Source organism: Nyctibius grandis, chromosome 4, assembly GCF_013368605.1.
Source record: "Nyctibius grandis isolate bNycGra1 chromosome 4, bNycGra1.pri, whole genome shotgun sequence".
Taxonomy (NCBI): Eukaryota; Metazoa; Chordata; class Aves; order Nyctibiiformes; family Nyctibiidae; genus Nyctibius; species Nyctibius grandis.
Genome location: NC_090661.1, coordinates 34085373 through 34102474, shown reverse-complemented (window position 1 = coordinate 34102474; position 17102 = coordinate 34085373). Strand labels below are relative to the sequence as shown.

The following is a 17102-nucleotide window of genomic DNA, read 5'->3' as shown; positions in this document are numbered from 1 at the left end:
CTCAAGATAACATGCTGGAGGAAACCTCCACATTTGAACCGCTGTCATGAGTATAAAGGTTGTGCTCCCTTCTGTGGTCTATCTGTACTAGTCTTTGACACGGAAACTGCCACCTATCAAAACTCAAACTCCCTCTTGTCCTTTTTTCCCTTCATGGCTTCTATCTGTCTACCCCGGTCCCTCTTCTTCCCTCTCAGGACTTTTCTACACTTGCTGACCACCGAGCGAGTATTTTATTCAGGCTGCTGAACTGTCTTTTTAACCCCTCTGCACCAACTCATATGCCCTAAAACTACAAATTCCAGATTGAGTTTGCTCCAAGTCGAAGTCAGACGTGACCAACTTAAGAGTGGCACAATGAGTTATCCTTCATCAAAGCAATTAAGCGTACACAGTTGTAGCTCATTTTACATGTTGGGTAAGGTCAAAACTGAACCCCAATGAAAAATGTAGCTTTCATTTCCAACTCTTCTGTGTGCCAAACAGTGCTGTGCTGCTCTGAAACCTGCTCATAATTGTTAGGACTTCCTGATATGGTAGTCTTGAGGTTTGGTTTCGTGGTTTGGTTTGGTTTTTTTTTTTTCCCTAAAGGCAAAAAAAGTCCCACCTGCTATTCATAGTCTGTCCTCTTTAAGAAAAAAAGAAAAAAATAAATGTGGTGACACAGCAGGAAAGGGAAGGGGGGGGGGAGAATCAGACCATCCTTCTGCCTTCTCCCCCACGTACATTTTAAGGGCTTAAGCTTTTTTGACATGGAAAAAAACATGGGAAAAAGTCACATGCACAATAAACAAAAATTTGGGCTTCAAAATCCGTCATTTCTCCAGGCACCTAAATTAATATACCAGAAGAAACAACTAAGAGCTAAGCAGGGACTCAACCTGTCCTTTATGAAAACTGTTTTTAGCTGCTAGATTCCTGTCCTTGCCCTTCAAATAAATATTGAGAAAGCTGCGAAGTTCACATCTACCATAAACAAATCTCTCCCAAGAGAAAGATGAGATCTAATATTCTTAGTATTTCAAATGCTCACTTTTTCCTCACCTAAACACCTCTGTATATCCCAGGGGAACAAAGAGCCACTGCTTACCGCCTTGAAAAACATGTAAAAAAATTAGCAAGAGGTCAATTTCCATCGTGTCACGTTGCACTGGTAACACCACACCACAGCCTGCAGTCCTTAGTTACCTGTTGCTACATTTAGAAACCAGTCCTACAGTTAGGTAGGATGCAGCTGTACTGGCAAAGACGTTTAAACCGCCACTATGCCACCACAGAAAAGAAATAGTCATAGGTGTTTCTACACTAAACCACTATCGGTTCAATCATACAATTTAAAGTAAGTTTTAAAAAAATGTACTTCTAACCAGTATTAATAGCAACACAAATCTATGAGTAGACCAGACTTTAGGTTCAGGAATAAGCTATATGTATTTATGGTTGCAATCACAACGACGATTATGAACTTGCTTATAACCTCAAGGCATCTGGGGGGGGAAAGGGGAGGCTGGTTCTTTGGTCTATATTCATCTTACTGTTGCCACTGCAGACCGAATCAACAGAAAATTATAGAAGGAAATTACATTGTACAATAAAGAATCAAGAATTAATAAAATTCACAAGATCTACATTAGCTCTATATTGAAACAATTTGCAAGGTAAGCATGCTGTGGTCAGAAGCATTCAAAGTCTCTGACATTGCACTTGCCAATCTCAAAGGTCCTAGGCTAGGCAGTGGACATTTTGGGGAGTTTTCAGTAGCGTAACAAATTCACCAAAGCAAGCGACACTGACATTTAACACAGCTAAGCGTACCCCAGCTTTCCCAACAGTCGTATCTAGTAAGATTCCTCTACAAAATCATTTCTATTTCTTCCTTGTGTTCTTTCTGAACTGCTAGCACATTCTCACATCAAGTGAAACGTGCAAAGAACATGATTAGCAGTAACTTGCTCTAAAAAGGGTGTCAGCCTTGAAGCCTTAGATGCACAGAAGTAGCGTGGGCAATGTAAGAATCTCTGGAACCCTATTTCAAAAGTGACAAATGATTTTACCTATAGGAAGATTCCAACACCTGTAGACATTTGGTTGTTGGTTCTTCTGTTGAACTGGTGGACAAGGAAGTGTCACACAAATCTGCCTGCAAGGACTGCAGAAAGAGTATTTGCCACCCATGCAAACAGCCACTAATGGCCATGATGGTAAAATCCTATCCTGTCCTCCTGTCAGTCAGCATCTGGTTACTTACACGTCATAACTGGTTTCTAGTTTACATTTTGCTTGCCTCCATACGGATATACCTTCAAATAAATTTCCTTGTGATCATGTTTGCAAGACTGTATGAAGTGAACAACAGCAACAGTAACATTACTAAACAAAACTGCAAGGTAAGCCAGAAAAAGGTTTTATTTTATTAGGAACGATACATTTAAACACACGTAAGACTTTGGATTAATTTACATATTTTTCCAAAAATGTCTCCCTTCTTTAACAATACAGAAGTTAAAAAAAAAATCTAACTCAGAATTATAAGAACGAACGGTATTTGCAGTGGAAATTTCTATTAATCAAAACAACTGTGCATTCAGGAGATTTAAAGAAATTATCTTCTTTATGCTTTAACATGATTAACTTTTTCTGTCACAACTGACTATACTTTTCCTGGGATTTTTTGCTGCTGCCATTTACTAAAATAACCTTCCTTTCCATCAAGACTATTGCTAGTCATACACACATTACTCAGTATCATACTTTTGGGTACGAAATCTATGTCACTTTTTATAAACATCAAAAACATGGACATGCATATTGACATTTCTGTGCAGTTTTATGGAGTCACCTGTCAAATAAGGCCCCTACATACAATACCACATACTAGTGAATTACTGGAAAATTAGTATAATGGATCCCCAACAATCCTGACAACTGGATGGTATGTCTCATTTTAACAGGAAATTGCAGCTTTCGTTACTGGTTAACATTGTATCGATTCACTATCCAAATGAGCAATACTCAACTGACCAATGTGTATTCCTGAAAGTCTGTTGCAAATTAAGCGTATTATCAAGGTCATTTAAAGCTGGAACTTAAAACAGCCTGTTAAGCCAAGCAACAGGGAAGAAAAGTGAACCCTAAACTAAATTCAGCTGGTCCATTCATTCTCACACATAAAAGGAGCCACAGAACCTTAAAGGAATAAAATCCATACTTCCTGTTCTCAGACTTAATAACAAGGACAGAAGCTAACATAGTATTTTGGAATTCAAAGGCCGTGGAGGTGGAGGGAAAGTGGGGGTAAGAGAGGGAGAAAGCAGCATATTGTCTCATCCCATTACCTGCGCATTATGTGTACATAATATATCTATGATAGAAACATTTACTAATAGCGGGGAAAAAAATAAGAAAGACTTCCCACTCCAGACTTCACTGAAAGGAGAAAGCTGACAGCCCCTCCTCACAGAGATGGCCTATTTGATGACAGGCACTTTGGCAATGTAAGAGGAGGTTACCCTTTCATCATGTTAACTCTTCCCCTCTCAGTTCTCATATATAATTTGTCTCAAGTCTTCAAGAAACTTGAATCAAATTAAATGCATTAATACATCTCTAAGAGCAGGTTAACTACGGCTATGAGCAGAGCTCGACCTAGAACGAGATTTTCTTTTAGAAGAGGAGGGAGATGGGGAAGAAGCTAGCAAGCTGGAGCGGTGGCTCTTCTGGGAGTAACTCTTTTTAGGTGTACGACTGCGAGAACGAGACCGAGATCGGGACCGGGATCGAGAGCGAGACCTGGACCTGGACCTGGACCTTGATCTTGACCTGGACCTGGACCGGCTGTCCGATCTGGAAGATCCCGTAGACCTGGACCTGCTGCGAGATCTTGAGTAACTCCTTGATCGGGATCTGCTTCTAGAGAAACACAATTAACAGCTGTAGTCTCACCTCCTACTAAATGTAAAATACTCCATTTAAATTCTCAACTAGTTTGTATGCACAGCGCATCCATCTGAATGCACTACGTGCAGCATTCTGTTATTTCAGAACGCTGCTAGATTTCTGTTATGGTCCATCATAATATCTTCTTAGGCCAAGGATAGCAGGAACTGCTAGCCTTGACATTCTCTGCTAGCTTGGCAAAATATGAACTGCCTGATAAAAGATGCCTTTCCCCCTCATCCCTCCTCCCTGGGAGCAGACAAACAATTTTTTAGCCATTTATCAAGAAAAGCACAGAAATGAAAATTCATACCTGTGGTATTTATTCTCTCTAGAAACATCCATGTAAATTAGTTAGGTTTTCCTTCAAGATGCTAAAAAAGTCTCTAAAGGCATGGAACACCAGCACACTTTAAGGCCCAAGAGTTTACCACCTTCTCTAGTTATGTGTCTCTTTCTTCATGAAAAGGAACTGATTTATTTTTAAGACAGACAATGAAAGAGCTGCAGCAAACTTTTTTCTAATGACTAAATGGCAGAACTACTTTAGGAAAAATGCAAGCAAGCTAACTGTTTTTCTTTTATTCTCATGAAAAGGTTGGCTTTCACAACTCTGAGAGACATTTCACAGGACTGTGAAACAGCTTTCCATTAAATTCAAATTATGTTAATAACAAAATTCATTTTTTTTAAAAAGTCCTTTCATTTAACTATTGAGTTTTAGCTTTTAAAAAAATAAATTCCCCTTACTCTCATCCAAAAGTGTTCTATTTACCTTATTTTCAGCAAGTTAGTTCTTATCTAAATCTTTTTACACTGATAGAAAGCAGTTCTGTGAGGTGATATTTAGCTTGGGGCCAAAGAATTAGGTAATAAAACTTTGGCATCAATACTACCCAAATCCATGCCCTCAGCAGAATTTTATCAGGTCAGGTGACATACCTATGCCTTCTGTGATCTTCAGTCAGTTTAATTCTGCGTCCATTCAGCTCAGTGCCATCCAATTTTTCCAGTGCACTCTTCATATCACTATACGACGCAAATTCTACAACCCTGTATACCACCAGGAAAGACCAAAAAAAAAAGTCTCACAGAAACCGAAAAAGCAAGAACAAGTTTGGGCCTATTTCAATCTGCTGATTCACAGCTTGATGTTTTATCTTCTGAAAGCTAATTTTTAACTTGGTTAACAGGAAAATATGACACTAACAGTCCTAGCCATCCATACCTTTCACATTTTCTTAAACCTTCCCAAAACTCTCATCTGCAATGAGATGGACAAAATCCAAGAAGCTACGCAAACCTGCATCAGCTGACGAAATATCTTTTAGTCCTCCACTAAATTGCATTCTAAAGCTTTCCAAGAAACAAAATAAACTTGCAGACTCGCCTGCCCTATTTAGATTTTTAACAGTGAACATAAAAATTCCCTCTTTGTTTTTTTAATCTTGTTTTCCCCTCAAAAAAAGTCTAAGTTGCATTTGCTTGCAGTGGCCCTAGAGCAGTCTTGCCAGCAAAGACACACTATTCACACTTCCCTCTCTCCTGCTTTGTCATGCAGGACCTCTGTAGTCTGCAGAATTAAGAACGGACAGCAGGCACCTCGCTATTCCCTATGGAAATTGGTTATGTTCATTTCCCATGACTTTGTCTGTTGAACCAGTGCAAAGAAGCCACAGACAGGAGGTATTTTAGCCTCAGGAGTCAGAATTAGATCATAAATTATTATACGATTACATATAAATAACTCGAAGTTAAAGACACAGAACCCAACCGTTGAAAGGTTTTCTCCCTTCCCCTTCTGTCTGTCTTGACATTGTTTTCATGGAGGAGAGGAGAGACTGAGTTCAATACCACTTCTGAACTACTACTCACTGGCATAATTTTTTTTTTTTTAATTTGAGGAATTTCAGCATCTAAGCCACACCATAGATTTATGTTTCATTTCTATTACAAGGATAATCTTGCCTGTAACAGTTTCGGTTATCATACAGATTTAGACACAAAATTAACTTACCCTTCATTCCTGTTGTTTCTGTGTGCATCCACATAGGTGACCTCCCCTGCCTTTCTCATAACATCTTTCAAGTCCTGCAGCAAAAGTTAACATTTCAGCCTTAAACAGGACACAAATGAGTCAGCTAGCAGTAATACCCCCCTAAAACTTTCTCTGCTAAAACTGCTTAATGTTTTTGTGTTTTTCTGTAAATACATATAATTTAGAAAAACATTTCTGAAACTCAGCCTATATAATAGCAGTTGCATATAGAAAGAATCCCTCACTTTTTCAACTACAGTGAGTAAAATATTGCTTTTAAAATAATCCTGCATCCCCAAACCAGCTGTTACGAAAACACAATGCAATACTTAAAATACCAACATACGCACAGAAATCAGAACTATACCAGATGAAAAGCAATGTAGTATTAAATGCAAATTTTCATGACTGACTATAAGCATTAATACCCCAGTTAAATGACCATCTGATATATGTAGCCAAATTCATTCCATATGCTCACCTCCCCCAACTTCACAGCAAAATTAAAAGCAAATAGGTGTAATTACTATATAATTAATAATTTTACAAAGGGAAAACATTTTCTTATATTTCACTTGAATATCTGTCACACTACAGTGCCACGTCAATAGACACCCTTGTATTTAACTTAATAGAGGCTAAAGACGCAGACACTGTAAAATTACTTGCTCAGCAATAGGATAAAGTACAAACAAATAATGTAAAAGGTCACTAAAAAGCTAAACATTTGTATAAGTTAAAACAGTACTTTTACCAAACAGTATCTGGTATTTTATAATCCCAGACTACTCACCGCAACATGCCACAAGCGGCAGATGATATAAGAAGGTACCTTAAGCAAAGAGTTGCTTGTCCAATACCTAGCTGGCCAAGAGGAACTCTTACATGAGAAAGGCAGAGTGATGGCTCATAGCAATATGCTTCACGGAGGTACCAGAGGCCCTGAAAGCACTGGACATAGTCTCCAGAAGTGGCTAAAGAACCCGAGGATGATCTGTGCTAGCCAATCGAGATCAAACCCAGGCAAACCAAGATCTAGATTGCCAAAAAACAGGAGTGTCATAGGAACCAAAAGGAAAATTCAGTACAGGCCAAACCCTAGAATTTCAGCCACTAGAAAACCCCCAAATCTTTGGTTCTTTTTCCTCCACACAAGAAAAAAAAAAGGGTTAACCAAATCAAGGTTGTTAGAAGAGGTTTAAAACGCACTTGGTTAGAAATGTGCTTAAGGAAGAAAAGACTACAAAACAAAAAGCCAAGAAAAACTTCAGAACATTTGCCACAGAATATAAGAAGGTTTAGTTTTATCTAATGTTTTAATTAAAATTCAATAGCTTTATTTTAAAAGCTGACATATACAAACTAGTATACATTTTCCTTGTTTCACATGTGCTTAACACAAAGAAACTTTAATAGCAAATGAAAAACAGGCCCTACAGTACCATTAAAAGTAACACTTCAACCTGAGTATGTTTATCCCAATTTAGAGATGAAGAACAAAATTTTGGCTCTGCTCAAAGTCAATGAGAGCTTAACCAGGCCAAGATTGGTAAATCAAAAGGAAGTTAGCAAATGTTAATCTACATAATTATTTTCTAATTCAATAACTTCAGGCGTTAAAATTGAGGGCCCCACAGACTTGCCACACTATACGCTGAATCTTGGGGATCATAATGAAATATCATTTGTAATAGTAATGTCAACATGATTAAGATGCCAAAATTACTGCTCAAAAAAGATAAGTGTGCATGTGTTATAAAAGCTCGACAGAGTATTTGCTATTATTAGGGGAATGTTTTAAAGTTATCTGGTTTTACTTAACAGAAATCAGTGGAACGGTCAAATTTTATCCTAAGTTTACTGTTGTGGTTCACCTTAAACAGCAGAAGAATACCCTGTTGTCCTTAGCAGCAGAGGAAAATGAGGTGTAGGGCAACCACAAACAGGTAAAACACATATTAAAAATTACATCTTGATGTAACACAGATCTACTTTTCCCAACTGCCTGAAAATTCACAGATACTGAAAAACTAATGATGGTGGTTGAAAAGCTCTGAACATGCAGAAATACATGTTTGCTAAAATAAGAAGAATTCTGACAGTTTGTCTATGACATATGAGATTATCTATTAACAATAGTCAACAATTTGAGGAAACTGATCTGAATACAAATTTTATTTGTGGGGGTTTTTTTAAAATATCCCAACACAATAACTTTTGAAAGAGACAGAAGTTCTCAAAGCATGGGGATCTGCACATACCAAAGATGAAATTATGCATGTAAATTTTAAAGCAAGGTTCCATATCCATAGTGCTTGCTAGAAGCTCAGGGATTAGAAAGGAAGAATAATGCCACTACTGTTAATGTATTAGCTATTTTAATCTGTTGCGTAAGTAGCACAGTTAAAAGAAGTTAAAACGCTACAGTCAGCATCAAAGCAGTACAGCTTCAAAACTACATGAGGCTTGCATATGGATTTTAGCTTCAAATGATTTCTATTTAGGCCGATATCAAGAAGTAAAAACTCTTATGCTAACTTATCATATATTTAAAAGTCATTGAAACATTTAATTAGAATCCTAAAGATTCATCAGTAAGAAATCTGCATTGGGTGGGCTTCAGTCTAAAATGGTAAGTACACATAAAGCCATTATAAATATTCACAAGAAAGTTACAGAAATATTTTTCAAGTTATTAATTTAACACTAAACAGTATTATAAGATTTGCTCTCCTTAATACTCCACTCTAGCTTACTTCTCTGATCCCTGCTGTCATTTCCAAGCGCTGTGTTTTATAACAGTGTCTTCACATACATAATTGCATAGCATACCCATAAGATATTGAGATGAAATCCACTTGCTCATCACATCAACTCAGAAGTTGTTTTTTTTTTTCAATAATTAACACAACTGTACAGTTATGAACCTTTTGAACCTGTCATGCAGAAGATAAACAGCTGAGCTAGGTTTGTTTATCTGCATGGACCGTACCCAAGCTCTTATGAAACACATCAGTGGAGCTCCAGGCAAGCCAAACAGCCTCCTCGTGCGGATTGAGCTGCAAGACCAAGGCTTTGAACATTCAACATGTTCTACTGCATCTTTCAGTACACTAATTAAAGTCTCTTTATTCAAAGAATATAAAGGTTAATGAACAAGACTAAACTCCACTGTTCACTCACCTTTTGTAAATAGCATCTGTTGCTATGCCCTTAAAACATAAACTTTCTATAGACTGTATACTATGCAGAACACAACTAAAGGAACTGATTATATGGTTATTCTGTTAAAAGCCAGCTAAAAATTAGCAAAACATTAGCAAGAGGTGAAAAAAATAAGAAAGGTGGTAAGAAAGCTTCAAAAGACAATTACTGAAAGTTTGGGGTTTTTAAAAAATATCTGCAGCAAGCATACTTTACACAGTAGCTTTCTTAAGATTCCCTTTATTAATGATGTATTACCAGACTTCTCAATCATGCATCATGTCACAAAAATATTTTGCAAAGTGTAAGAAAAGACCAAAAATTTCACTCAAAACAAAGGCATGCACTTCCAGGTGTGACAATACAAAAGGATGTTATAGTTTGAACAGATGCTATGCTTCAATATACAGAAGCCATCTAGAGTCTTCGAAAGTTTTATCAGTTGGTAAACGCAAGTAAGCAAGAATCAGTTCCCAATTACAAAATCTACTTATAGAACTATTTGCACAGCTGTGAAACCAGACTTCTTTAAGTGTTTGAATGCTAGTTTTTAGCAATCACTGAAGCTTTTTTGCTTATTTTTTATTCACGTTAAATATTTATGATGGCTTTATTAAGAAATTCGGCTGAGAGCATTCTACTTACAGGGTAGGAAAATAAGGTGGAAAAAAGAAAAGATGTCAACTCACCTGCCAGCTGATACGGGATGAAAGGTTTTCAACTATGATCCTGTGTTCAGTACGAATAGGAGGTCCATACCGGCTAGAAGAGTTCAAGAGGGAAAAAACAGGAAAAAGTCTCCAGCATAAGGAATTCAGAACTTAAGAAATCTGATGTTTTCTACATTTTGCAAGAGACTTAAGTATTTTCCTTGTTGCTGGACTGCAGATTTGATTCTCCCTAGAATCAAGAATATATCTCCCTAGTCAAGAATATATTTAAGAGTCCACTACAAGAACAGAGCTGCTGCAAGGGGATTAAAAAGGATTTTGATGAAGAACTTTGTATCAAGTCAGTCAATATAGTTGCCATTTTCTCTAGATTCACTGAATGTAGAAGTGCCTAGTAGAATGATAATAATGTAAAGAGAATTTGTTTAATCTTGGTATTTGACAGGCTTGGCTCACACATACGGTTTTGGAGGATATTCATGTAAAGGGCAATTTCTTTTTTTTTTTTGTTGGTAGGATAAATTCTGCGTCATGTCAGGGAGATAGAAGGCACAATTGAAAGGCATCTTAGTTCATGCTTCTGAATTCCAAATCACCTGTTAATATTTACAAATGCCACCATGACCTATATTAGATATTTTTGTGGGTAGAAATGTTCTTGCTTTAGTAAAATGAGAGCTAGGTAACTGTTGTCCTGTGGCAGTTTACAGTTCCTGAATGAAAGCCCATGTTTTTCACTTAACCAAAAATTAAAGACCCTCTCAGAAATGAAAACGTGGCTTGAAAATGTTCATACAGAAGAGTAAGACATCTGGAAAGAATACTGCTCTTGCAGGTCATTTCTGTTCCCAGTCCTAGTCATTCTGAATCCAAAGGAATCTGAGAACTATGGAAAAAGGCATGCCAGCCTTTTGATAAGTAATGCAGGATTCTAACAATGGCACTACTTTGTATTACTACAAAAAGATTCAAGAAGCAAGAACACTGACCTTAGAGAAAATTATTCTCATCTTCTCCTCCCACAGAAACACAATCCTAAATTGTGTGTATTGATTTGTACACTGAAGCACAGGCAATTTCATTTCAGTGCATACCTCAAAGTGTCCCAATTTTTTTCAGAACATCCAGATCTTCCCGGCATTTAAACAGAGGTCCCAGAGTCCCAAAACTGGCAGGCTGAGTCTCATTTTTCCATTATTGCAAACCGCAGTCTCTTCCTGTCTGGCATCGGCAGTCTGACGTCATGAACATGACTACAACGTCAGATGCCCACGACCTTCAATCACATTTCCTACTTTAAAATTCCACTTTTAGCCTGGACCTCGGACCAATTATACCGCATCAAGGTTACTGCCACTAAAGAAAAAATAATCTAATTAGCATACTTGCATATGCAAATTAGATGTTCCATACACTGGTTTGTAACTGGCAGCAATTCTGACTTTGAAACAAACGCAGAGGTTTATATCAGTTAAGTCTTCATCTTTCTTCCAAACTCTACTCTGCATAGGCCACAGCTACGAATGTTTCTACAGAGTAAATTATTCCATACATATTTACTTCACACAGGCAGATATAAAGCACAAAGATGTAATGTGTAGTTGTTTGGTGGAATATCTGCAAATCTGCAGAACTTTCACAAACTCCACTGCAAGTTGGTGCAAGGTTCACCGTTCACCACTGGCTCAAATCACTGAAAGCGAACAACTCCACATATATGTCCACTATCGATATTCTAGATATGAGCTATGTCCTGTTTTCCAGTTTCCATTGTCAGACAGAGGCTCTCCTTCAGCAAGGCACCTGCTTGGTCAGCAGACATAGTCCATTGGTATTTAAACACTTCTGCACATGCTAGTATCTTGTGCCCTAGCACTCTTTCTCAAATACAGTTCCTTTCGTATGCTGAGCTGAAGTAAGCATACTGATAACCATAAAACTGGAAATGTGAAAGCTTGGTTAGATGGAAAATACCCTGAACTATTGCTCTACAATAATTCTATTTAGCCTGTAAGCTCAACAAAGCCTCAATAGAGAAAGCTCTGGCATTTTTCTTGATTTAGTGTTAAAAACAGTCAATCCAACTGCAGCACTACTCCCTTCATATCACTTACACAACAGTAGGAATGTAGTGCCTACAACATGGAGAGGAAGCATTTCATAACAGGTTTGTAAACCTCTGTGAGCCAGTTAAACTGCTTTAAAATACACACTCTCCTCAGACAGAGAAGGTAAATAATAGTAATGGACCTCCAAGGTTTGAGAACATGAAACTTCTTTTGTGAAGCTATACAAGGAAACAGAGCTGGATCCCTAAGTCAAACTACAAGAAGAAAACAATATTTCAGTACAGTTCTTCAGTTACTCTGTTTGTAGGAAACAAGAGTCCAGACCACCTACCTAGATCCACTCTGTGACTGGTAATAACTGAACCGTTGTGGGAATCTGCCCCTTCCTCTTCGGGCTCGAGCAGGCTCAATTGTAACCCTTATGATAGGAACAAAACAAAACAACCAAACAAAAAATAAGACACAAACTTGACATATTTGACACGGACTTAAATCTTTTGCAACTGGAAGCACATGTGCACGAACAAGAATTATCTTGCCCTTGCAAGCAATGATTTATAACAGTCACTGGCATTTCTTAAAGAGCCAGAACAGTGGTATTCTCTTGTTTCATTCATCTCCCTCAGACTTAAATGAAAATTGTCATGGGTATGTAATTCAGATTGAAACAATTAAATTTGCTCAACCAGAGACCAAGAGTAATCACAGAGGGAAAAGAATATCAAAATAATAACAATGTAATGAGCAAAACCCAACCTCCACAATCAAAATTAAAATTACTGTAACATACAGCGACTACAGTCCACATTGCTGCAAACTGAAGGGAAACACTCCAAATTATGAGAGGCTATCATCAACTTATTTTCTGAAGTCAACAGACAGATAAATAACAAATAGGTAACTCCAATTCACTTTTACTAATATTTCTAGTGACAAGACCTTGAATTAGCTTTGAAGGAGAAGTAAGTGGAGAAAACAGTCAGCCCTGCTCTAAACCACCCCTCCTCCAGTCCCAAACTGTCTTCGCCTTATATGACTATAGCCAGGATCCCAGCAAATCTCCTTATCTAACGTTGTGGAAGGTGTATCCTACCACAGAGCCACAAGAAACATGTGTCAGAGCAGAAGTTAATGCACTGCATTTGGATGCGAAGCACTTTTGCTGTTCTTAAGGGAAATTATGGTATCAAGCTTACCTTTCATCACACAACTCTTTACCATTTAGTTCATAAATTGCATCATCAGCATCCCTGTGGTCTTCGAATTCCTAGAAAGAAAACAGGAATAAAAAATATTTTCCCTCATAGTATATTCAAATGCTAGAAAACATGTTTTATTTATAAGTTTTGCATTTCTGCAGCAAGTATCAGCCAGAACTTTGAACAAGGAAGTGGATTCCTAGTACATTTGCGACTGAAAAGCCAACATGTTCCCATTCGTGACCAGTTCTTCTCCCTCCACCCCGCAAATTCCTTTTGCTTCTCTCAGTTGTTTCACTATAACTATTTGCAGGACTAATATAAAATAAATTAATTAAATGACCAAGTTTATTACAAAAATATCTAAAATACTTCTTGGGAGAGCAGTGGGGGCATTACTTCAAGGCATACAGTTTAAAACACAGCCCTGCATACAGGGAAATCCCACATAACAGCACAAGCTGATCAACTGCAACCAAAAGCAGGAAAGCTGTCAAAACCCTCTTAAGAGTTCTGGGGCTGATTAAATTCTTACTGAATTGGCAAAGAAAGAGTGAACCAGAAAAAAAGCCCTCTGATTTTTTTCTGAGTGAATTCAGCTCACTAGTCTGCAAAAAGCTGCCTGTGTAAGAGTAGTAAGAAACATAAGCCCCTCTTCAGCACTAGCCACCTGTGGGTCTGGGTCAGCTATAATATACAATTCCTTATACTGTTGCAACAGAATCTGCCGGTTTGCTCTTGGCAGCAATGATGCTTTAGTCAGCCCGAGTAGCCTCTGCCCACTATCCAGCCCACTGGTTCTTGGCAAAGCTGTTTGTACAGCTCTGCAGAAAACTAGGTCAAGAAACCTATACAGACGAAAAACAGCACACTTTGTGCAGGAGGTGGGGTGAAAAAGACTGTTATTTTTCAACTAGATCAGCTTCCCAGGTAGGTTCATTATGTGGCTGAACAACTGTGATAACACCATGTGAGGCAAGGGCAGAAAGGAAAGAAAGAAAGCAGCGAGAACAAGCAGCTGGGTAGGGACTGCTTGAACCAACAGTGTGGATGGAGAAAAAAAAATGTGGAACTGCAGCTTGAGAGCAATGAACAACAAAGCAGCAGCTTCTCAAGTTGAAGAAAGCATCTGCATAACTCTAAACAGCTTTTCAGAAGCAATACTGGCTTAAGCAACCTTCCCCAATCCGCACTGAAATCTGTTTCACTACCAAGTGAAACATCACACATCCTTGCATGATGGTGCAAAGATTATATTGAGAAAATTCATTTAGGCCCAGCATTTAAGAGCATCAATAATTAGCACCTACGACTCCTATGATTTCAGCTAGATTCTAACAAACTGAATGTCTGCACGTCTATCTAGCTTTAATTACTAGCTTTATGGTGTGAAGTTTGAAAATATTCTGCACTGAAATATACAGAATTTAAGTAAAAGTAATCAGTTACAAAGATCAAGCAATGATTTTGATCAAGCACAATGAAACATGCTTTTAACACTACAACAATGTTCAATCAGAATCACTTTGTTTTGTAAGAGGTTTTATAAATACAGATTTTAAATAACTGAAACCAAAGATGAACTGACAGCCCACCACAAATGAGGTACCGCAAAGGATACTACTATTCAATGTATTTATAAATTATCTGGATGACAGGACTGAGTGCACTCTCACCAATTTTGTTGCTGACACCAAAGCGGGAGGGGAAATAGATATACCAAAAGAAAAAAACACCACACAGAGACACCTTGACAGGCTGAAAGATTAGCCCAACAGGAATCACAAGTTTTAAAAAAATATAAATGTGAAGTCCTGCACCAGGAATAGTCACAAGCAGCAGAACAGGCTGGGGTCTCCGTGGCTGGAGTGCAGCTCTGCTGAAAAGGACACGGAAATCCTTGTGGAGCGTCAGCTAAGCGTGAGTCAGCAGCGTGGCCTTGCTGCAATGAAAGCAAACCGCAGCCTGGGCTGCATCAGTAAGACTGCAGTCAGCAGACCAAGGGATGTGATTATTCCACCCTACTCGGCATTTGTTAGGCCACACCTGGAACACTCTGTCCATTTTGGCCTCCCCAGCTCAAGACAGACCTTGAAAAGTGGAGCGGGACCAGCAGAGGGCCACCGAAAGTCATCAGAAGGTTGGAGCACAAAGAAAGGTTGAGAGCGGTGTTTGTTCAGCCTGAAGAAAAGGCAGCTCAAAGGGGATCTAGTCAGAGTCTTCCAATATCAAAAACACAGTTATAGAGATGATGGAAGTGCTTTCCTCATGTGGGTGCACAGTGACAGGATGACAGGCAAAGGGGGGGGAAAGTACTGTTCAGATGTAAGGAAAAAATTCTTCATTATGAGAACAATTAAATTTTTTAGACAGAGTTATGGGACAATTATTCAAGCTTATTAGTGAGCTTTGTACAGAAAATGCTTCTGCCTAGGAACTCGAGAAGAGAGGAAGGATGGTTGGCTGACTCACGTAGAGGAGTTGAACAGAAGTTGCTCCTGAATGAGTCAACAGCCCTGCCCAAGAAGAGAAGAGGAATGCTCAGGGAAAGGCGATTGTGAAATAGCAGCAATTGGAAAGGATGCACTAAATAAACTCAGGCTCATGTCTAGATCGGCCATTTACCTCTGGACTTTAAGAGGCAGGTATTTATCTACTGGCAGTCAACAAGAAGCAGCTCATACTGCAGGGCAATCAGGAACCGGCACACACAGGAGGCGAGAAGTAATACTCTCATGAAACTAAAGTAGACAAAACTTGTTTTTTTCTTTTTCCATAGCTTCACACAAGGGATTGATCTTGGCAGAACAAATGCCATGTAAGCCTGCCATAGTGCGAGGGCAGTATCAACCTTTCCAGTTTGAACTCGTTGCAAACCAGCTAGAAATAATAAAGAAACAGGCTGATCCTGAGTCAACGTGGGAACCTGTAAAGCTGTAAGAATTTGGACAACAGTTTAGGAGCACAGAGGTCTATAAAGCAGTGGTAGGAAACTAAGATCCAATGAACTGTGTATTTCATTTAATAGTCTGACAGACACATATGCCCCGTGAACATATATTGATAGTGAATATGCCTAACTTCAGCTGCACAAGAGTTAAAAGCTGTGCTGCTTAAATCCAACAAGCAAGCACCTATTACACCTGTTGTCTTAGCCAATTACTTTGCTTTTGTGTCAGGCCATTATTCAGACATGACCAAGCTGACTAGATGGAGTGAGAGAGGAACATGGTGACTCTGTATAAACATTTCTCCAGGTCAAGACTTTGTCAAGTTTTTGTAATGCCATAACAGGTTATTTATACCGTCTTCAGAAATAAGGGATAAAATTTAAAATCCATGGAAGGACTATGATCAGACAATGCATTTAATGTCGCTAGACTATTACCAAGATTTGAGCAAAATCTGGCCAAAACCAGGTAAAACTGTAACCTCAACATCTGAAAAGTAGTCTGAAATGTATAATAATATTTTCCATTTCCCACTGGAACTATTACTTTCTTAAGCATCTTCCTTGACATCAGCCTAGCAAGGCCAGTACCTGCAAGGAAGAGAAGGAAAACAAGGTATTACTTACCACAAATCCAAATCCATTTTTAAGATGGATTTCTCGTATGCGTCCATATCCTTTGAAGAATTTCTCCACATCCCGTTCCCGAGCGCGTGAGCTTAAGTGTCCAACAAAGACACGGCAGCACTCATCTTAAGGGTTGATGCTAAGAAGAAAACAGCACTGTTTATCAGATTAACGAACTTAAAATAGGGCGATTAAGGTCACTTTTACACCTCAGAAATCCTGGTTAAGTGGGATTTGATTTTATTGTCCTCCAGGTATATATGTTAAAAATCCAATTCTTCTCTATAGCCAGAGAAGTGAGAAAATCCTGTCTTACGGACTCTTAGCAGAACCTACACAGATCATATCTCCCAGCTTTGTCCTTTTTAGTCACAGAACTTAAAGACTTCTTGTATCTGAAATGTTTTC

General features: G+C 38.4%; 1 protein-coding gene across 1 annotated transcript; it reads right to left on the bottom strand.

Moving 5' to 3' along the window:
• Positions 1–2388: 2388 nt before the first annotated feature.
• LOC137661738 (serine/arginine-rich splicing factor 5-like) lies at positions 2389–17039 on the bottom strand. Its single transcript, XM_068397363.1, has 8 exons — positions 17015–17039; positions 16695–16819; positions 13115–13185; positions 12250–12336; positions 9868–9940; positions 5954–6027; positions 4879–4989; positions 2389–3909 (listed from the first exon to the last, which is right to left on the bottom strand). Exons 1-8 carry the CDS (start codon positions 17037–17039, stop codon positions 3618–3620), a joined length of 858 nt encoding a protein of 285 aa, XP_068253464.1. The 3' UTR covers positions 2389–3617.
• Between the last annotated feature and the right edge of the window lie 63 nt (positions 17040–17102).